Source organism: Poecilia reticulata, linkage group LG15 (assembly GCF_000633615.1).
Source record: "Poecilia reticulata strain Guanapo linkage group LG15, Guppy_female_1.0+MT, whole genome shotgun sequence".
Classification (NCBI taxonomy): domain Eukaryota; kingdom Metazoa; phylum Chordata; class Actinopteri; order Cyprinodontiformes; family Poeciliidae; genus Poecilia; species Poecilia reticulata.
The window spans coordinates 20581417-20604585 of NC_024345.1; the positions used below are offsets into that span (position 1 = coordinate 20581417).

General features: G+C 37.5%; 1 protein-coding gene across 4 annotated transcripts in view; it reads left to right on the forward strand.

The window, feature by feature from the left end:
- Positions 1–265: 265 nt before the first annotated feature.
- The window catches only part of micu1 (mitochondrial calcium uptake 1), a 40499-nt gene continuing 17595 nt past the window's right edge, over positions 266–23169 (forward strand). For 2 of the 4 annotated variants that reach the window (XM_008429960.2, XM_008429961.2), the window contains exons 1-6: positions 266–416; positions 6546–6713; positions 7419–7590; positions 11577–11739; positions 15491–15534; positions 18255–18266. In XM_008429960.2, coding sequence (XP_008428182.1) covers positions 6547–6713; positions 7419–7590; positions 11577–11739; positions 15491–15534; positions 18255–18266 — 558 coding nt within the window. In that variant the 5' untranslated portion in view covers positions 266–416; position 6546. The remainder of the gene's footprint in view (positions 417–6545; positions 6714–7418; positions 7591–11576; positions 11740–15490; positions 15535–18254; positions 18267–23169) is intronic. The other 2 variants (XM_008429963.2, XM_008429964.2) reach the window with 1 other exon arrangement.

The window sequence follows — 23169 nt, forward strand, 5'->3', positions numbered from 1 at the left end:
GTTGGGCTGGTTAAGACTTGATGGGAAGATGAATATAGCTAAATACAGGACTATAATGCCAGAACACCTTATAGATTTTATAAAAGACTTCATCAAACAATTTAAATATACAGTGCGATATAATTTATCAGTAAGCTAAACCCTGATGCAGCATTTCTGAAAACAAAACAACAACAAAAAAACACATCTTATTTCCTTATTTTTGAGAGCGTTCTTCCGTCCGGGACAGGGGGTTGTTGTCAGGGGAGCCCGCATGTGGAGCACCGTTGGGCGGTGTTGCAGAGATGTCCCTCCCCGCTGTCCGCTGCTGAACACGGAACTCAACTCGCTGCTGCATCTCTGAGGGGGACGAGGTTTAACCCTAACGAGAAGACTTGAACATACCTGGACTAACGGGTGGTGTAGTCGCCTTCAATGTGAGTGACAATAGTATTTTAGTAGCTGTAAAATTGCTTGTTAACAGAATTGTGCTGTTAGCCAGTCGGTAAAGTAGCAGCCGACAGCACTAATGTATCCCTGCGTTCACTGAGTGGCTAACTAGCATTAGCTGCGAAGGATGATAGTTACATGTCGAGACAGCCAAACCTGAGCCATGACGAGGCTTATAAGATTTAATTTGATTTAAAAAACGATTATGTTTTTAGTAGTATACATCAGTGAGATAACCATAAAGCTTGGGTCACCGTAGACTGCTGCTAAATACCTTGACGGCTAAAAACAAAACAGCGAGGTCTTTATTTATAAGCAGAACAACTTTGGGGCTTCATTGTTTACTGCAGAATATCAAAGGTTACAACAAAATAAACATATGCATTATGTTTGTAGACATATTGTTACTCATGTGTGGCAAATAATAAAAGACGTTCAGACACTGGTGGGATTTATAAAACTAAGAACTTCACCCTACACCTTATGCTTATCCTTAAGCATAAATTTTAAGAGATTTTAAAAGGGATTTTTTTTCCTCCTGTGCCTGATTAGTAACGACATGCAGTCATAAGGCATCATGTTTATCTTTTGAAGCAAAAAACTGTGAAAAGTGAATAACTTGTGTCTATTCATTATGATACCTGTTAGTCGTGGGATATATATTTTTCTGAAAGAACCAACAAAGGGCATGAAAGCATCAGAACTAGACCAATGGAAAAAAAAAGTGACCTCTATGATTAATTAAATATCCGTTTATGTCACTTTGCTTCTATTTGTCAGGATTGTTTTGACAGACAAAGTAGAACCAAGACACTAGCAGTGGTCACGATGTTATGCCTAAGGGGGATGGCTGGTTGTCTCATTGTAGTTTCTGGAAACCACTTCAAACTGCAAAGGAATTTACACCTATCTGAACTTAATATTTCAACAAACATCACATTTTGTTTCCTACAAACTTAACTATTAATAAATATCAGCTTATTTTTCTTTGCAGTTGAGTATTTTGCTTACTTTTGCAGGTAAGAAGTCATAAAAGTGTTCAAGTTTTACATTTGTAGGAATTGATTTTAAATTATTTTCTGAAAATGTTACATTTCAACGTATTTGATCAGGTTATTAAATCTGATCAAACCGAAGTAGCTCACATCTTGGATCTTGCATCTTTTTCATAGAGTTACATCACACCTTTTCCTGACTTTAGACTATGACAGGATCATAACAGATACAAAATATCCCCTGGTTGTTTATGACTTGATGCATAGGGTTAATGTTGTAATCTCTTCTTTTTCTTTATGAAATGTACACCTTAAATCAGGAACTTGCAATATTTTACTGTATTGTCTCTTGGATGAAATTATTGTATTTTTTTTGCACAAAAAAGAAGCAGATCTTCCAGTTGGACAGTCAGCGATGACTCTCGTGAGTCACTACACTGCTTCTATTATCGTCTGTAATGATATCATTGTCTGTGATGTTCTTTTTTAAACACACATTGCTTAGATATAATGTTTTAGTAAGATCTTGACCTGCCAATACTTCAGTAAAGTCTGAAATAGTTTTAATTGGTATAACCTTATGCACCATATGGTTTCTTATGAGGAGTCATCTTGGCTTGTCTAGCCTCTCTTTCAAAGCATATTTGGCAGCGGATTGGATGAACCATCTGCCTGCTACTATCTATAGCAAGCTGGTTTTAAACAGTCAGATTAAAAAAGGAAACAATTTGACAAAACTCCTTTTTGTGGGCATTATTTCCGGTGCTAACAATTAATGTCACAAAGCTAAACAAGCATTGTTGATCCACCCTCTGCTGCTTGTTCAGGAAGATTGTTGCTATGGTTCAGCTGTAGCGTCAGGAGCAGCTCTTGTTGAGCTATAGCTTGGGATAGCGTTCTCCAAATCATTATTTGATCAATCCAGGTTATCTCCTTAGGTCGGTGATGGTGAGCATAGCCTTCAGACAAAAAGCTGTTCATGCTCTGCTTCCTGCTTCTCCATAGATTAAGCCCATCTATCTATTTATGCCCAAGGCTTGGAGGAAGGAAACATCACAGAGCAATACAGGATGTTGAGCTTTTACCAATATTCGAGTGGATCACAAGTTTCAACTGAGAGTACAGCCGTAAATGCCAGTCTTCCAGATCAGAATCTGTATGTTTCATGATTCTTTTGTGATTTTTAGGTTAAAATAAATGTTTTTGTTCTGAAGTTTCATGCACAATTTGTGAACAATTTGACCGTTTTTAACTAGAGAGACACTAATCAACCTTTGACTTTTTATTTTTATTTTTATTGAGCTTAGACTCTAAGATCAATAAACTCTAATTTGGATTATCCATTGTTTTTTTTATTTACAAGGACTGTAACAAATAGAAGCTGTAGGTGAAGAAATTCAATTACAAGATCATCTTGACGCATCAAGCTGTTGAAGCTTTACAGGTTCACTATTTTTAAAAAAGGTTATCTAGGTGCAGTTGCTCACTAAAGTTCACACATCCCTTTTAAAATACCAAATGTTTTGGGATTTGAAGAACAAAGAGAAACCTTGGTGAATCGTTTTGAAACCTTTTTCAGTCACAATGTGATGTGTGTAGGTTTTCTTGTACAGTTCAGCTGAAAAATGAATATGCTAGAAGCTAAGATGAAATAAAAAGGTGTAATAATTTAGTTCAGGTAGGTAAAACTTAAACTAAAGCTTTAACGAAGCACATTTTTATAAAACAAAGTAACCCACATCTTGTCTCTGCAGCATCGCTGAGAAAGTACAAGCCTCTCAGATTGCTCTCTTGTAGAAATCCTTTTCAAGGAGCCGCCACAGAGTTTCTGTTGATTTGAGCTCTGGACACCGGGTGGCATTCAATGTTTGTCTGCTGATCAATCAAGTCAAAGGAAAACTGTCTGATTCTGGCTCAATGATTGGTGTTGTTCTACTTCTAAAGAGTCTAAAAGTGACTTTGTGAATCCTGTGTCTTGTCTTTGAAGGGTACAGACACTTTATTAGATAAAGACAAACACTCAGTAGGTTTTGGTTTATCTAGCTTCTGATCAGTTGTTCAGAGGACTCTGAGAGATGGTGTGATTACAGAAATATGCCATCCAGGTTTCCTTCTCTGTGTTTTAACCCTTGATAATTAGCTGTTCACAGTGTTGGAGCCACGTAAAAAAAATGTTAGGTAAACATGTCTCTTCTCTCACTTCAATCCTATTTCATTGTTAACAGTTTCCACTTCCCTTTTCCAGTTGCACAGTGATTGATTGGTTGCATATTTGACTTTGTCTTCTGTTTTTCTTTTTGTGCTCTACATTACATGGTTCAAATTAAAATCTATGTAATTTTGGACTGTAGCTGCAGTAATGAGCAGCTTGTATTGTACAGCTTTGTTTTGGGTTGAGCAAAAACCAGATACAGGTTATAATTTGAAGCATACAGAAAATGAGGATCATCTCTTCATTTTCTATTGTATTCAAAGCTGCTATTGCTTGCAGTACCCATTTGTCTTTTATAGATAATGTTGTTTTTTTAAATAATTCTTTTTAACGTGGATGAAAGTTTGCACAAATGTGTTTTGATGTGTTATAATCCTTGGAAAGAAAATTGTGTCCTACATGTCAAGTCCTCAAGAAAACTAGAAATTACTGGCTTGCAAGAAGCCTGATTGGTGTTTGTACAATTATTTTACCCACTACAGCTTTTTTTCTTAACTGGAAAATATTTTTGGGGGTTTCTGAATGGCAAGTTGTGTAACAAGTGTTTTGATTTTTATTCCAAACTTTATACAGCAGAGATGATGTTTTCAGATTAAGTAGAAGCTTTTTTTTTTAGTTAACAAATGATTAATTGTAAAATGCTAAGTTTTAGTTATATCGGCTGGTCTCATGCCCCCCTTCTGTATTAATAGTAACTTCACTTTTGACATGATATTTTTAACCATAGAGCTATATGGCCCAAATCCTCAAAATGAAAACTTTGACTAGGTTTGGTTAAGTTCTTCTACTGACCTGGTCGTAATTGGAAAACGTGATTGCAATAACTGCTCTGTTTATGTCAAGTATTTCCAAAAACAGAGCGAGACTTTCACTGAAACTCTGGTTTCACTGAAATTGTTTTCATTCTGCCACATCGGAGGCTTTTTGAGCATAAATTGCCTGTTTAGGAATGCTTACTTTGTTCACTGGAGTCTCAAAACGACAAATAGTTTTGTCACCATTTTTAGACAAATTGATTTCAATGATTTTGTTTTTCTTCAGTTCTGGAATCTATTATGCTGATCCCAGCATAATATGTTGATTTTTGACGTTATGTTGACAGGCAGGTTCTGTTTCTGCTGCTACAGATATGACTGATAAATGTAAACTAACCAGATGTTTGCTTTTAGAGCAGACTGCTTTCAGGTATGTTAGTGAACATGTCTGTTCGCTAACATGTCTGACACAAGGAACAAAAACCCTTTTGCTTGGGCTTTTTGTCACGCAACGGCCAAGATGATTGACGTGCAAGGCTAAATTACATAATTGTATTATCAGCCTGTGCAATATTCATATCATAAAGAACTGTTTTGGAGTGAAATAACCGTTGGCTAACATATTATATTCCAAATGTCATGAACTTAGATTTTTATGCCACTTTGGCAAGTTAGACAGATTCTCACAGCAGAGAGTAAAGAAGAAAATTAGCAATAACAGATGATTTTCTAAAATGGTGCAACCTTTCGGCTGCGCTCGTTTCAGGTGTCACTTTTTCCTTCAGCCTTCATTGTGGCATGCTACTGAGAACTACAAATAGCATTCTCAATGTCTTGTTTTTCTCCTGCTGAATCCATTTGGTAGTTAATTCCTCAATTGTTAAAGTGACAACAGGTGGTTGTTGTAGGCCTCATTGATGTTAACTTCTCCGTCAGTTGGTTTAAAAAGTGCCCACATGGGAGCTACAGACACACCGCTGCAGACCTCTGCTTAATTGTTAATCATCTTTGCGTGACAGGAGTTAAGAGACAGCAGCACTGCTTAAAATGTAGTTCTGGAGCTTAGCCGCACTGCTAGAAATTAGTTTCAGCATCGCTTTGTGTTGAAGGAAGGTTCCAGTATATTTATGCACCGATTTGAATAATGTCTCGTTTTGCCTCTAGTGCTTCGTGAAGACGGTTTCATAAAGGGAAATGTTAATTGTGCTGTATAAATATTTTTCCTGGTACGGCTTTTCAGATCTTCACATTGGGTTGGACAAAGTCATTATTTTTACTCAAATATAATCTAAAAAGACATAAATGTGTTTTTATTGGCTATTTATGTGGCAGAAAAAGAGTTTCTAAATTATTTTAGATGGGATAATTTTTAAATGATTTTTGGGAACATGATAGTTTGAAAAAATTAAACCAACATAAGCCATGATCTCTACAGAAGAGGTGCTCAAGTAAAATGGGGTGAATGTATGATTCAGAATTAAATGCTGTGTGCAAAAATCCATAAACTCACTGATAAGCATGTGTAAAAGTGCATTTAATCATAACCAGGCCAGGACATATTTTTTAATGTTATGCAAATCAGCATAAATTGCTGATTTATGCTGATTTATGCTTATATATATATATATATTACGTTCAACTTCCTCATTACTGTAAACAAACAAAACAATGCTACCTTACTCATAATTTGGTTCATTATTTCAACTTAGCATAAACTTAGTAATTTATTGAATGGAAAATTTTTAAGCATTTTTTTTTTCTTTCTTTTCTGCATGGTCACCGGTGGTTTTTGTGGAACAACGGCAGTTGAGTTATGCTATCTCCCCTCTTTTACTGTTAGCGGCATGCAGTACACTTTTTTTTTTGTAAGACATAGTCACGTGAAATTAGGTAATGTCTTTTCCAAATCGGTCCTGCTGATTGGGATGGCTGATGGCTGACAAGCACATCAAAAACACCATACTTCTTCATTGTGGGAATCCTTGGATCAATCCTTGGAACTGGAAACTCCTTAGTCTGTTCAATTGAAACAGACACACCTACAATGTTCACCTTATTACAGTTTATACGGCTAAAGAAACACTTAATAACAACAGTGAATATGGTCATATCTGTGTCATCACGTTGAGTAACTTCAGTCTCCTCTCTCTGCAGCATGTTCCGCTTGCGGGCTCTGTCTGCAGTCTCAGTGGGACTGACCCAGCTGTCCCGCCGCTGCTATCACAGCGGGGCGGCCAGCACGTCTGGCCGGAGGAGGCTGATGCTGGCCGCCCTGGCTGGTGTAACTGGTGCGTCTGCGAGTGCTGGACTTCTCTGGAACAGGTAAGAGACGTTGTCGCACACGTTTGCCTCTTTATAAGAATATAAGTGACCAGCTTTTAAGACTTTGGTCCTGCTTCTCATTAAATGATAAGTTTAAGCTTTTTTTTTTTTCCTCTACCTGTTAAACTTAGTTCCTCACCTTTGTGAAGTGGTTTCCCTGTCAGATGAGCTGTTTTAGTTTTTAGCACTTCTAATATAATGGAATTATTCTCAGTGTTTTATGGCTTTAGTCAGAAGACTGGTGCTTAGTTAAGGCAGAGCATTGTGGGAGAGAGAAGGGGGGTGCTAAAGCTAAAACTCTTTAGGGACAGAGCGACTGTGCTGCAGCAGCCAGGCGCAGTGATTGATGGAGCCTCAGGGCATTTTAGACTGATGGGATGAGACGGTTCCAGACCTTCACCGCACACTTCATTCTCCTCGTGTCGCATTAATTTGAATTATTTAGCCTTCCTGGTGCTTTTTATTATTATTTTTATTATTACTTCAACTTTCAATTCAGTCGCATAAAAATGGTTAAGTGGGACTTTGCTTTTATCCCTGTGGAAAAACACCTTTCTGCTTCGTTGCCGTAGTTCACATTAAACTTCAAATTAAAGTCTGAACTCCGCTTCATAACTCCACTTCAATTTGTAAAGCATAAAACCATTTTGGTGGTATTAAGATTAATTTCTCTTGTGTTTTTGTTTTTTAATCCCTAAACACCAGAGCATATGCTGATGCAGGACCTTCTGTTCAACACTCTGAGCGAGTGGCTGGAGAGGAAGCCGATTTCGTGAGGGACGCAGACTCGGAGAAATCGGTGGAGTCCAGCAGCGGAGACGAGGGAGACGAAGAGGGGAAGAAGAAGAAACCCCGCTCAGGATTCCGTGACCGCAAGGTAATCAATAAACTATAGGCCTGCAGCTGTTCAGTCACTCTCCAGAACGGCGTCCAATAATCGATGTCCGATTTGCAAACGCTAGTGTATTTTAAGCAAGCATTTAAAGTGACATATGGAGGTAATCAGTATGCATTTCCACTGTCATAAACAACAGAAATTTATTACCTTTGAGGATTTTATTGCTTTTAATTAGGCATCAGATGACAAAGCGAAAACAGAAGGGTGACCAACAGAGACGGGCTTTCTTGCCAAATAAACACTCTTCGTTGCTTATTATTATTATAATTGTTGTTGTTATTATAAAAATGAGTGAGGAGGGAAAATATGAACAATAGGGGCCATTTTTTAAGATGAAATACGATGCCATTTTCTGGTATATTTGAATTATGACTCAGATGAGAACATTGCGCAGTCACTCTTCCCTTCGCAGCAGCAGAAAACTTGGTTAAACTTTCAGGTCCAGAAAGCAATTTATGCTCTCACCGTCCTTGAAATGATCCAACTTATAGATTTACAATGCAGTGGAAAGTACACACACCTTAAACAGAGTTTAAAGTTTTCTAAGCTTCAGTATTTTCCTTTTACTTTTGAGAAAGTAGACAGGATGTTTTGATAATTGCCTTTTTAAAAAAAATTACTTTGTGCAATAAAGTTTCGCAGTTTAATCAGTTAACAGTTAAGTCTGCTTTCAAACTGTTAATTCTGCATAATGGTATTTGAAAATTTTGTAAAATTATAATTTAAACCTGCTATAACCTTTCACGCCTCTCCTCAGATTTGTGTCATGAATAGGGATTTTTTTGCTAAGCATAGAAATACTTTAAATTCTTTAAATCTCAGTGTATCAAACTTTAATCCACATTTTGCTAATGCAGAAGGCTTCAAATATTTGAGAGAGCGGCTATTCACACTCAGTCACTCAGGCATTTAAATTTCTACAGTCCGCCTTTGATGTATTGCAGATTTGTCTGGAGCAATTAAAACTGGTTTTAAATGCAGAAAAATACCGAATAAGGCTTTTTTCCCCCTTCTATTTCCTTGAAGAACATCCTCTTAATAAGAACTGCTCAAGGTAAAACTCTTTATTTGGTTGCTTGCTACAAGTAACTCTGATTAATTATTAACGGGGAGCTTTCTGTCAATGTTCATGTTAAAAATGTGATCTTCAAATTAATGGTGAAGCTCGTTTTTTATAACTTAAACAAGTCATGATTCTGCCTCAGAGCTCAGAAGCCTCTGACGTCTGCTAGTTTTTCGCTAATACTTGAGTGTGGAGACGATGTGTTGATGTGCGTTTCAACTTGTTGCCTACGGTCCTTGAGTTCTTCATATACACAGTGGATGACTCTGGTTGACAATGCTCTTTTAGCTTGTTTCTTACTTATTTATGCACTTTTCTTTTTAAAACCGAAAGCTGTTATTCCTTGTGATCAAACTACATTTGGTATTTCTCTGCTCTTCACGCTCAAACTGAAACAGGAATAAGGCTTTCAGTATCTCTGCCCTCTCGTCTTGGAACGCCTCTCACTCTGAACTGAAACTGTCAGAACTTGTTTCACTGAAAACTTTTTGCTCCATCTTAAGAAACTGACAACAGAAATTCTTCAAACTGTGCTGAGGTTTAACATCTTAAATTATTACTGTAATCTTATATTTTTACCTTTAAATTATTACTGCAGCAATAACTTCTGCACTTTATGTGTTGTTTTTGTTGTTGTCTATCTTGTCCACAATGACATGCCAAGTCCCCCTTGTGAAAGAGGTCTTGATATTTTATCAATTATATAAAGGCTTAGTTACAATATTTTAAAAATCTTGGTAGAGCTATAAAATTTGGTAAACGTTCTGTATTCATGGATTGATCTATTCGCATGTTTTTCGGTGCAACTTTACTTCAAATTATTTGCAGGAAACCCACATTTTCGTGAGCCATTTTGGAGAGCATATTTAAAATATCTGAAAGAAAATGCAGCTTTGAAAGTGTCAAAACCCAGACGCACAGCTACGTGACACGCTTTCGCCTGGCATTTTTAAACCAGCCAATCCAGGAGGGCCATTCATTTTCCTTGCCGCTGATTGGTTGTTCCCCCAAGATTTGAGATGAGGAAGACTGCTGGAGTGCTAAAATGGTTTCCACTGTGCCTATTAAACCATTGTAATGTATATTTGGTGTTGAACTAGTAAAATAGACAGTTACAAGCGTTTTTAAATAAGGTCTCAAGTAACCTAACCCTCATTAATATCACTGGTTCACTTATCTAAACATCTAAATAAAAAAATAAACAAGAGTCTTGGATGTTTGGATATTTTCCCAGTTTTTTGTGCATGTAGGCCTTTGCATTTAATGCCGATGTTAAATGTTGCATGACTGAAAAGCAAGTGAAACTTATTTGATACCTAAAGATTCAACAGACTCATAAGTGGTGAAGCACACTGCATCAGAAGAAAAACCTCTCCTCTGCACTTGGTTTGTGTATCTGTCTCACAAACACCCTTTTACCAAATTGAACATAATGACAGGCTGAAATACCTGAAGCTCTAAAACGTGTTGTGCTCCATGGGGAGTAGCTGTTGTAAGCAGCTTGCTCTGTGTCACATGAAAGGACCACTTAGCTTCCAAACTCGCAGCGCTCTGTCAGTTTTCCAGCAATGCAGCATCTGTTTCAGATACTCTGCTGAAAGTAGATGGTTAAAACAAACAGTGCATGTAACTAATGTGTGCAACAGAGCTGAATAAATTAGCTCTGTTTTCAGAATCAGTTGGACACGTCATTGATGCAGTGCTGATTGTGTTTGTGCGGCTGCAATAACTCAACGGTCTTCGTTCATTTGAAGCTGCCAGTCATTGTGACCCTGAGAGCACCGACTTCCTCTTCTGATGATGTGTTGCTTCGGGAAAGAGGTTAATAAACTGCTCCATCTGAGTTGATGGCTAACTTTCCTGCTTCTTCACTCTGATTCACCGCTCACTCGCTGTCTAGGCTCTGCAAGGAGATTTTCCTCAATGTAGAACGTAGAGTAGCATTGGACTGTTATCGTTTTGTTGATCATTTATTGTGAAAATTTACAAAACAGTCATGATAAATTTCAATTATTGTTTGTAAGTGAAAAAACAAAACTGACAGTATGATCAGAAATGTTACTTTTGCTATTTTGTCCACAGTTCAAGAACATCAATAAATATCAGTAAACCTGAATTTATGATTAAATGCAGCTACTGTGTGCAACTTAGTGATATAAATAGCACTTTTTAAGTAAGTAGTCTCCTAAAGATGCCTGTTTCAAATAGGATTGTTTTTCAAGAACGGTATGAATACTGTGTCACAATCATGCAGTTACCTAAAAATAAGTAATAGTTGTTTTTTTATCATAATCTTCATTACTGTCACAATAGAACCAGAACATACTGCGATAAACTCAAAACCCCAACCTTAGGATTTTGATTTTATGATTCACAGATACCCAATTACTTTACTTTGCAACTTTAACCTGTATTGTTGCTTGAAGTGACTACATATTAATATGTATTTTATTGGTATTTTCACCTTTTTTATGTAAATTTTTTTAATATATAGAAACACTTGAATATTTATATACCTTGATCTAAACTATTTCTTCATTAGCTCCAGCCGAATGTTTGGACTTGGTTTGCTGGAAGATAAACCTCTGTCCCAGTCTCAAGTCAAAGTCCTATCAGGTTTTCATTCAGGATTACCTTTTGTTCTGCTCCCTCCATCTTTGCATCAACTGTGCTGCCACCATCATGTTTCACGTTGGGGATTGTGCATTCAAATCCAGAGTGCACTGCTAGTTTTTCCGCCTGGCGTCCGTGATGATGTATCTTATCTAATGTTGTGTTCTAAACCCCTGAGGCCTTCACAGAACAGCTGGATTTATTACAATTAATAATAAACTGCTTAGAAATGTTTCATGCCTAATGTGTTTAAGCTTTAGTTAATTTTTAACTCTCGATCGCTTGGCAGGTGATGGAGTATGAGAACAGAATCAGGGCGTACTCGACTCCAGACAAGATTTTCCGCTATTTTGCCACTCTGAAGGTCATCAACGAGCACGGGGATGCCGAGGTCTACATGACCCCCCAGGACTTCATCCGCTCCATCACACCCAATGAGAAGCAGCCTGAGAGTGAGTTCCTCTGCTTAGTCTCTGGAGGGTAGCATATTTCTCACCACAGTTCATATTTACTCTTATTTTTGTTTCTTGTATCATAAGAATGTTGTAAATTCAAGAGAGTGTAAACTATAAGGCCAGAATTAGATATTAAACCTCAAATGCACACATAAAACACACTGTATAGCAGTCGAGGTTCATTACTACTATGAACATGAATCTCTCCAAACGTAATGGCACATTTTCAGAAAAAGATCCTTAGAATATGTATAGTTTAAGTTGAGTACATTTATTCAGTCAGGGGGAATCCAATGACACTTTGCTGTTAATCCTTTTACAACCTACTTTTGCTAATAGGACAGCCTTTAGTCTCCTCTTATAACAAATCCCAAGGCCAGAGTGTACAGGGATCTTTGACCAATCATTTACAAACTTTCTAGATTGTCTTATGTTCTGTTCACCCCACAGGTTTTCTGTTGGGTTTATCTGCTGAAAGACCTGATAATGACCTATTATCATCTGATTTTAATAAAACATGTCCTGGTTTTTTATGGAGTTTGCATCATCAACTCTTGAAACAATTCCTGGTCCCTCTTGAGGTTCTGTTGCCATAAACTCAATCTTCATCTCATGTTGGGACAGAAGAGACTTTTTTGGGCTTGCCTCCCAGACAACGGATTGGCAATGAGATGTCTAATGAGGTGTCTAATGGTTGTCATGGCGACTTGCTGATCCCTCGATCCTTTCTAAATTTGCAGATGAAGTTTACTTCAAGCACATAAAACTCATTGGGTTCTTGTTTTAAACTGTGAGTTGCTGTTGATAAAATCCCTCCACCAACTGGTAGCTGAAGTGGAATCTATAAAGGAAGTGAATTACTAAGTAATATAAAACTCTAACTATGCTGTTGTTATAGGAATTACTTGAAATAATTTTTATTTTAAGTGCCTTTAGATTCTAAAATGCTGCCCTTCCTGAATGACAAACCCATGGAAAGTTACAGGAATGTGGATTTACTCGTCTAGCCAAAGGACAGAACACACCTTCACCCAAAAGGGTCAACATCAGTGTTTCTGACATAAACAAGTCTCTGGCATGAAACAGCTGTAGCAGTGACCTTTGGAGACATTTTGCCTCCCTTACAGTCATCTACATTCTGTATGAAAAATTTTACGTTACAATGAAGAAATTTTAATTTGATTTAAATGCTTTAAATCCCTTCATGTTGTAAGTGTGATGGTTTTATTTATACTAAAATGTAAAAAACAAAACAAAACAAAAAAAATCCTGTATTAGATATTGTATTAGATTATATTAAGTTCTTGGGCACTTTAATCAACCTAAACATTAAAGTAGACATTAAAAATACTTAAGTTACATTTATTTTATTTTATTGGAGCTTGGTGGGATGTTGACAAGATTGATACTAATGACTTCGTACTCAACTTAAATGCTAAGTAATTAGTACTAATGCTACTAATGCGATACCAGTACAAACAAATTTAAAGGCTCTTTTCGTACATCTTTCCTAATAAAAGTCAAAGCTGCTGTATCAGCATTCCTGAATACCTTCCCAGGAGTTAAGAGCTCCTGTATTTTAGCTACAGGAGCTAAAATAGAGCTCCTGTAGCTCTATTTTAGCTACAGGAGCTCTTAACTCAGACTGCATGACAGCTCTTCTTATAAAGATACCCGTCGCTATGAGGAGGGCTGGTGGGCAGGGTGGAGTTCAGGGAATCACAACACAGCAGTTGCTGTTTCAATTAGCCGGCTGAACCTGGAGCAGATTTCAGGCGTCGAGCGGACACCCAGTGAGAGAGATTTGATCTACAGCCACGGGAAGCCGAACATTAACACATGTTTCAGCGCCACACATCCTGATTATTCAACGTAAAAACTGTGTTGGATTTGAGTGACATTTTATGGGATGCGATTGCATCATACGTTTTGCTGTGGAATTCACAGCATGTGAGGACTGTTACCCTAGGAGGATTCATTCACAGAAAAAACATCCAAGACCTCTTAATAAGGACTTAACACGGCCTGACACGTTTACACTGACCTTCCTCACCCCACCACCTTCATCTTCTAATCACGTTCAAGGCTGCTCCTAGCTTGGCCCCTTATTAAACTTCAGTAGTTGGATCTAATACCTTTCCTCCATGGTTTGTGGTACTGCAGCTCTCCCAGGATTAGAAAAAGCTATAGTTTACCCAGCTTCATTATAAGCAACCAACTCACTCTCGGCTTCTCTTGGCCCATAACCCAAATATGTCCAAACTGTACATTTGTAGAGAAATGATAATGAGGTCTGAGCTGCAGATGACAGACTTTGTTCTGCTTCTGTTGTTTTGTTTTTCAGCAGAAAGAGGTTTTTTCTCTGTAGCATAAGACGAGACATGTGGGGTTTTATTCAGTGAAACATAACCTGAATTTCCTTCTAAATAAAATACAAATTTGGAGAATTTTCCCCAAATATGATTCTTGCGAAAGTATTAAGTACAACCACTCATTTTTACATATATTATTGAGATTCTTTGTGATGTACAAACATAAAGCAGCACTTAATTGTGACTTGAAAGAAGTAATTATCCATGGTTTCTATAATGACTTTAACAGTAAAATCTGGAACATGAGGTGTACATATATATTCAGCCTCCTTTACTCTTTTTACCACTGAATAAAAGCCATTGCCTTCATAAATCTCTTAATTTGTAAGTGTTATATGTGATGTAATCCCAGTATAAACACAGCTGGTCTGTGAAAGCCAGAGAAGTTTGTTGGAGAACATTAATGAACAGGTTCAAACATCAGTAAAGGAGTTCAAGCTGAGTTAGGTAAAAAAATAATACCAAAGCTTTGAATATCTTTTACCAAGAAATGGCCATCCATCTGAAAAAGCCGGGCTGCACAGGGAGAGCATAAATCAGACAAAACAGCTAAAAGGTTCTTGGTAACTTGGTCATTAATCGTGAATGCCACATATCTGGCCTTTATGGAAGAGCAGTAAGATATTTTTAATTGTTGGAAAACGATTCCTTATTGTAGTTTGCCAGAAATCATGTAGTGGACACAGTAAACGTGTGAAAGGTGTTCTGGTCCGAAAACTATAAAATGCCACTTTTCCAAAGCACCATGGGAACAACCCTGAACAGATCATGTCTACTGTGAAAAATGTTGGTGGTACCATCATGCCATGGGATGTTTCCATTTTCATGGAAAAAATTATCTGTACATTTCTGACCACATTTCAGTTTTTTCTAGTTGAAAATGAGGATTTAAGCTCTAAATCTCTTCTTTTAAGCATTTCCTTTCTCAATAACTAGTGTGTTTATGTGCAGATAATCAGTAGAGGCTTCAAAATGTTCTGTTTACACAGTTTGTTATTTCTATTGTTGGATATATGTCATGATAGCCCAAAATTTGACTAATACCTCCATATCATATCTCCCTTATCATGTACAGAGATACCTTCTAAGCGCTTATTTTATCTCATATTTGTCATTCTAACCACTAAAGGTAACTTGAAATCATCAGGATAGTAAAAGCTGGATGCAGAAGACTGTTTATTTTAAAGAATTGGAGCAGTGGAAATGGTTTATTAATGGCTATTATCCATCTCCATTGTGGGTCATTGATCACAGGAAGTCCAGTAATGACATTGTATCGTCTCCTAGCTTCAGGCTGCTGTGTTATGTTTTCCTAATATCCATTTTTAGACTGTTTCTGATAATTTGCATGTCTTTGTTTCATGTGTCGTCTTCAGATCTCGGCCTGGATCAGTTCATTGTGAAACGCTATGATGGGAAGGTAAGAAGTATCAGTCTTATTTATGAAAAAAAATATATATATAATTCAATCATTACTGCTCTATTTCAATGTACATTTTAGCTATTTAAGTTATTTGTGTCGTTAAGTACGCTTTTTGATTAAGGGCCAAGCACCTTGCTAAGTATTTAGACCCCTTGAACTTTTTCCCATTGGTTTTTTGTCATGTTACATATGTGGTGGATGGAAAATGATGAGTTTTTTTATTTCAAAAGTTTGAAAATTGTGTTCTGCATTTGTATTCAACCCCTTTACTCTGATACCCCTAAACATTCAGCTTGAACTACAGTGATGCAAGATGGACTAAAAATGCAGAAACATGCCACAAAAATGTACAGCTGAAATTCAAATGCAGTGTGTACCTCATGCATTTTCTTCCACTTCTGAGTGTTGTAAAATTTAAGTAAGAATACTTACGTTTGTTTATTTACAAAAACAATGTGAAAAGGTTCAAAGGGGTCTGTAGCTGTCTCAACTTGCCAACAGACTAACTGAATCTCAGGCCTCAAGCAATCTTTTTTTTCTATTTACCATCATCAAGGAAAAAATCATGACTTTGAGTCACCATTTCCATAATTAGAACAGTACAGCTTCTTTTAATTTTGAGTTGTGACCTTTTTCTTCTTTTTTTTTTTATGCTGTCAAAGATATAAATGAGTTTTCCTCCACGCCATGAGCTGCCCATCCTTATTCGTTTCATAATAGAGAATCATAAGTGTGAAGATTGTAGTTGCCAATCTCATTATGAAATTTATCAGCCTTCGGGCTGGAATAAATCTGCTCCTAATCTCCATAATGATGAACCCCACTAAGCCCCAAAGAGTCAGTGTCTTTGACAAGACCCATGTTTGTTTTCTTCTATATTTGATGAAACTTCAAATTACCCTTATTTAAAATGTATATCTAAAGAGCTTGTGGCATTCACTAGTCAAAAACGCAAGGTGTTGATTCCAAAAATCAAAATTACACACTTTTCATTTACAGCCCTTATGTAAATGCTGCCCATATCTCAAGGCCACATGTCTCTTTTATTTGCCATGCAAATCTCCAGACACATGACTTTTACTGTGGTACCATATTTAGCTTCGGTTGACCCAGGAGAATTCGTTGCCATGACCAGAGGGACCCTGGTGTTTCTTTCCCTCTGTGACCGGCTGCACCCACCCCGGCTGCTCAGAGTGACATGTGATTCCTCTGCAGCTTTATGAGCTCTTCTAACTAGTTGGAGGAAGAATAAAGCAGTATGATCAGCTGCCAAAAATAGCAATAAAATAAAAATGCCAAGACGTTAGACTCTGAATAGCCAATGGTGGAACATTAGTAGTGAGTAAATGAGTTTTGAGGATAAAGGTGGAAAAAAGAGGGCTGTAGCTTGGGGTGGAGTGGTAAGCAGGCGCTAAAGTTGATGTCATGGAGGTCATGTGAGTAAAACAAGAGCTTTCTTTCTGTGCAGCCTCTTTGTCCTTTTGGTGATTGCATTTAAAAATGCTTTGGTCAAAAAAAAAAATCAATCTCATGTTCATTTAAAGGCTGAATGTTAAAATATAGAAATTTATAATGCAATCTAGTGAATATTGCTTTCATTCTGAAATACTTTGTCACGATTAGTCTATGCAAGTATATTTATTTAATTCCAGTAATTAACTTTAAAAAAGTAAACCTCATAGGTACATCACATATTGTGTTTTATTTTTGCTTGTTTATTTCTGTTGCAGCTACTGAAACCCACATTTTCGTTTCTCTGAAAATTTGAATATTACATTAAAAGTTTAATGCAGAAATACTAGCCTTCTGAAAACGATGTCCATCTACTGAATGAATGTGTAGAACGTAACATGAACAACACTTCTCTGTGTTTGGTCTCATGGAAAATTTTTATTTTGTTTGGGGCTTTTCATTAGTTGTTAGCTATAATCATCAAAAATAAGTCACTTGTTGCATAATGAATCTCTGCAATTTAAATTTGTCAATTCAATTGTGACTTTTTTATTGATTGATTGGAAGAGATTGACTTTATAGTTCATGATGAAAGTTATTTAGATGCACCTGCCCCTCTTTGACCTTTTTATGGTTGTATTTAAAAATGTTTTAGCCAACTATTCTCCATCTTATGGAACATTTAAAGAGGTAAATATATTCTCTCTATAATTGCAGACTGTAAATAATGTTTACCTACTGATCATTTCGTTTTATGATCAGTCTGAATTTAAAATTGGCATTATAAGCTGGATATTTTGTCCCCATTTGTGGTTTTTTTTCTGTTTATAAATGGATTTTTATGTGATCATAAATTGTTGTGCTGCTCTCAGCTGTTAATGGGATTTTTCTCTACCACCATCATGGTGCGTACAAGCTTTCAGCTGCCAGAAACGTTAATGCGACCACGTGTTGCTTTTGTTCACTGTTGATTACTCTCCCATGCTCTAATCAGCAGCCCCCTTTTATCCCCCCCCAAAATGATTCCTCCCCTCCATATTTTCCTCTCCTCCCTCCCTTATAAAAACCGTCATCCTCGGTTCCACATCTCTCAACCACCCCACACATTTTTCTCTGCTCCAAATCATACTGCCTACTGATTACCCCAATCTCCACCCACGAACTCCCCTCCCCTTGTCTGGTTCTCCACCTTTTCTAATTCTCCTCTGTCTCCCTCCCTCCCTCCGTCCTCGTCTCCGTGTCGCTCTGTCCCTCCCTCTCTGCAGGACTTCTGGCAGGTATGGGGTGTGTGCCGGGCAGCATGTGTTGCACCTGAATGATTAACTGCACTTTGTAGTCACCACTTCTCCACTCTTACTCCTGTGTACTTTTCCTCCTCGTAGCCTGAACTTCCTCTTCTTTTAATTGCTCACACCTTTGATACGACGAAGTGTGTAGTGTCTTACTTTTATTAGTTCAGGGGAACAGCTGAATAAGTGCTTTTTTTCTTCTTCTTTTTAGCAAATCTCAGCTTCAGCAAGTGTAAGACTGCGGCAGATTCGGCAGATTACATCTTCACTTTAGTTTATGGTTACTTTGGACAGGACTGCAGCCAGACAGTGCATTTATTTTTTTTTCCAACCAGAAAAGACTGGGTTGCAACTTAAAATGTGTATATAAGGATAATCTAGATTGTTCTAAGAGAAATGGTCAAAGATGTTCCTCTTTGTATGCTCCGACTTTGTGAAATGCCATAGAAGACAAACTGCTACCGATAAGATTGGCTTTGGGGATTTTTATAAGAAACTATTATTTTTTTATGCGGTATGTTTTTTTTCTCCTCTGATTTAGTGGTGCGAATATTGGATTTCTATATAAATTCAGTGTAAGATGCTGCAATAAAATATTTTATTTTAAAGGGTAAAAAGAATTAATGGAGGAAAAGCCTAAAAAATTTCTCTCAAAGGTCTTGTGCTTTAGCATTACTTTTAAGGACTCTGTAACTGCTCACATCATATAGAAATACACAACTCAGTATCCCTTCGTAATTTTCTAATATAGTGCCAAAAAAGTACTTACATAATTGTTTTGCTTTTACAAATCAACTATAATCAACAAAATTTTGCTTTATTGACAGAAAGAAAACCCTTTAATGTCAAAGTGAAACCTGATTTCTACAAAATTATGATAAAAAATATAACACTAAATATTCACCCAATTTAAAGTGGCTGACCTAAATCAACAGAGATCCAGTCAATTGATGCTAGACTCTCTCAATGAGTTGATTAGTATTCCTGGCGACTGAATCCACAAGAACAATCCAGCAAATTGAAAAAAAGGTTATTGAAAAGTATCAGTCAGGGGATGGATATAAAAATCTGTAAGGCACTGAATATCCCTGGAGTTAAGTTAAATCCACCGTCAAGAAATGGAAGGATGTCTAAATGTAACTAGATTAGGCCATCCTCACATCCTGAGTGAACGTGCATGAAGGAGGTTAGTGAGAGCAGACACCAGGTTACCATGACTACGCAGCAGATGACAACTGTTGGCTGGGTTTTTAACAGTCAAAGCTTTATGGGAGAGAAGCAATGAGAAATCTCATATCAAGGCTCAAGTGGAAGAAAGTTATTTGGTGTGATGAGACCAAAATGTAGCTTTTTGGCCATAAAACAAGTTGCTGTCTGGCACTCAACACCACAAACACGCCATCCTCTCTGTGAAACATGGTGGTGGCCATATTATGCTGTGGGGATCCTTCCTGGCAGCAGCCCTGGAAGGTTTGTAAAGGTAGAAGATTAAACATGAAGTCTTGGAGGACAGTTTGTTTCAATCTGCAGGAGAACTACACCTTCAGAAAACATTTATTATGATCGATTTGTAAAAGGTTAAAACATCCAACTACTACTACTTTATTTATCAAGCACATTAAAACAACAGCAGTGACAAAGTGCTGTACAGATTAACACTCAAAATACACTCAAAATATGGAACAAATAAAACACAATAAGAACAATAAAACACTATAAAGGAAGTAAGGTCAAAAGTCTCAACATGTGTTAAAAGCGTGTTTTAAAATTGGGCACTTCAAATATGTAACAGAAAATCATTCCACAATGTTATGGAACGTTGTAAAACACTTTTACTGTTGCTGCTCCCAGGGGGGTGAATACTTTCTATAACCACCACATGATCAATTATACTGAATAAGGAGAGCTTTGACCTACTGCTTTATCTGCAGAATGATTAGACCTGTTTCCTGGTCTGAATACCTCTGTCAGTCTGGGTAATGAGAAGATAAGGCGAGCGCAGCAAAGGCCAGGTTGCAACCTGTTCACCATGAGAAGAATAGGCGGTGCCGTCCAGTGAACTGGCTGTACTCCCCACCGTGTGTGTGCCTGCATGAGGCTTTGCATTGTTCCTTGACATTGTGCTAGCGACCTTCCAGGTGCCCTTTTGTTTAGCTTGTTCCAGGCAGCTGCGTGCCATACCTGCCCTGCTGAATTATTGAAAGTGAGGACTATACTTTGCCTCTGCAGGGATTATTAAACGCTGCAGCACTGCTACATAATTTACATGATAGCGGTCACTCCCCTAAAGTGTGTTTCATTTAGGTGTATAGTTGAACTTTATGAAGAAAGTCGATCCTTGCGAGCTGAGACGCAAAGAGCAGCTAAAAATGACAAATTCATAAAGTTTATGGCAGATTATAGCTGTGCTGTTCCCCTGCACTCCCTCTGTCTTGCTTTGGAAACACACCTTTTCTCCTCATCCTGTCATTTCCTCTAAGAAGTATCAGCTCTAGTTTCCACACGCTTTGGTGCTCCAGCTGCTCTCTCCAGCATGCACTGCTCTTTTTGCCTGTGCCTCAGAGGAAAGTAGCCGGTGGTGGCGCCTCCTTCCTGCGCATGGTGGCATCGCGGCGTGGGTTTGGATCTAGGAAACTGCTTTGTTAGCAAATGTCAAGGCTGTTTTGATGTGCTTGCGAGCCTTCACAAATCCATCCTCTGGATTGTTGAGATGTCATTCCTGCATGAGTTTTTTTTTTTTTTTCATAGAGCATGGTTCAGAGCTCCTGAAACCAGGACTTGGTCTGTTCATCTACATTTTTTCCCCAGTGTTCATGCTGTGGTTTTCTGTATTTCTCTTTGTGGAGCTAAACTGTTTTCAGTGTGACCTGCTAAGATGGAGAATCCACTGCTGTCAGTCCGATGGAGTTTGGATGGGAAACGAGCCTCTTTTTACATCAACTCATGTCATGTTGACCTTTTCTGATTTCACAGGAAGCTTCCAGAAAACCATTTTGATCAGGACAGCTGTGTTTTTATTTTAAAATATGTGTATATGGGTTTGGAAAACACATGTTCCCCTTTCAGATGTGTTATGTTTTTGATCATCAAACATGTTTAAAGTTTGACAAGGATAACCTTAGTAAATACAAAATGACGTTTTTGGAAAATCCCTGATCACCTCTGCAAGACCTGATTACTGCCTGACCTGTATTAAGAAACTCACTCAACAGGACCTGTCTGACAACATCCAATAGGCTAAAATATTTCAGAAACAACACGTCATGTTCCAAACTCAGATTAGAATCAAAACTTCTTACATCTATCAGTTAAGTAATGGTTAAAAATTCATTTTGGAGGATTTGTGACTCCTGTAGAAATGAAGAAAACTCTGAGCACATCAACTCATCTAGAAGAGCACAATATAACCCCAAACAATATCTTAACATGCTAACAGAATGCATTTACCTAATTTGAAGTCAGTGTTCATTACTCAACAATAAGAAAGAACCTTGGCCAACATGTCAGCTGTGAGATTGATTTGAGTGTGTGTCCCATCATATCTGCGGTAAATCTGAATTTTGAAAAACCAAGAATAACGGTTGTAGTGTGACGGTCTGATGGCTCAGATGGGAACTTGAAAACCCTCCACAATATGAAAAATGAGTCAAAATTTATCCATAGTGATGTAAAAAAAAAAAATTATTCCAATTACTGCAAACACTTAATTACTGTTATTGCTGCTAAGACTGTAATTGACTTACTTTTTCACATACAGCCATTATGTTGAATAGCTCTGTTACATTAATAAATGAAATTATCTTTTGAACACTACGTTTTGTATTTGCTCGGGTTATTTGAAGTTAAAATGTGTTTGATGATATGAAACAAATGCAAAAAAAGATTAAATCTGCAAGGCTGAAGAACTTTTCATGGCACTGTTTTTCCACACAGAGTTTGGTTTAATGTTCTGTCTTTCTCTAACCTTTCTGTCTGTTTTTCTCTCTGTCAAAGCTAATTCTTTCTTTCGGCATCTCTTTGAACTCATTAGAAGTTGGGTTTTCTCTAAAACTGCTCGGCTCATTTTTTTTGCTCTTCTTTGGGATAAGATGCTTCACTTTCTTAAGCAAATAAAATTTGCTGATAAGTGTTCCACATAAGGAGTCATTTTTCAAAATGTGCTCCCTGAGTAATCAAGAGTTATTAGCATAGCACCTGCTATCCATTTACCCCAGGGATTAGAGGTGGAGAGCGAATGCATTAATTTATCCTGCACACACACACCAATCTGTTCACCTGCAAACGGTGGTCTCTTTTGATCCCAATTTATTACCATGCACCAGTATGCATCAGTAAATGTTGACTTTTGATCTCTAAAGTGGTGAAAGATGCTTCATGGTTTTCCTTTAGTGTTTTTCAGCACAGCGCTGTCTAGCTTTCTTCTTACACAGTCAGAGCTTTGAGCCACAGTCCAGAAATATCCAAGTCAGACAACGGTTACCTTTAGCCTCAAGCAAGTCATTCTGAATTGTGTTTCCCCTGAAACCTATGTATTGTATTGTACTGGATAAAGTGACAGAAACCCTTAAGCTAACACATCACACAGTGTGGCACAGGGGACATACAAGTGCTGATTCTGATTTATAGCCTTTTTATTCACTACATCCTTCAGTCATTTTGTTCTCATGCTGTATATGTTGATCCAGTTGGACTCATTTCTGCATACACTCCAGTTTAGCAGGTTATTTCAACTTGCATCTAAAGCCACTGAGAGAACCTGAATATTAATGTTTCAAATTAAGCAAAGCTTAGCCTGTCCTTGCTTCCTCCCTTCAGTTTCCTGTCTGCTCTTCTACCGAGCTGCTGCAGTGTTGGCCACAGATCTTATCTGTGACAAAGCACTGCAGTCTCT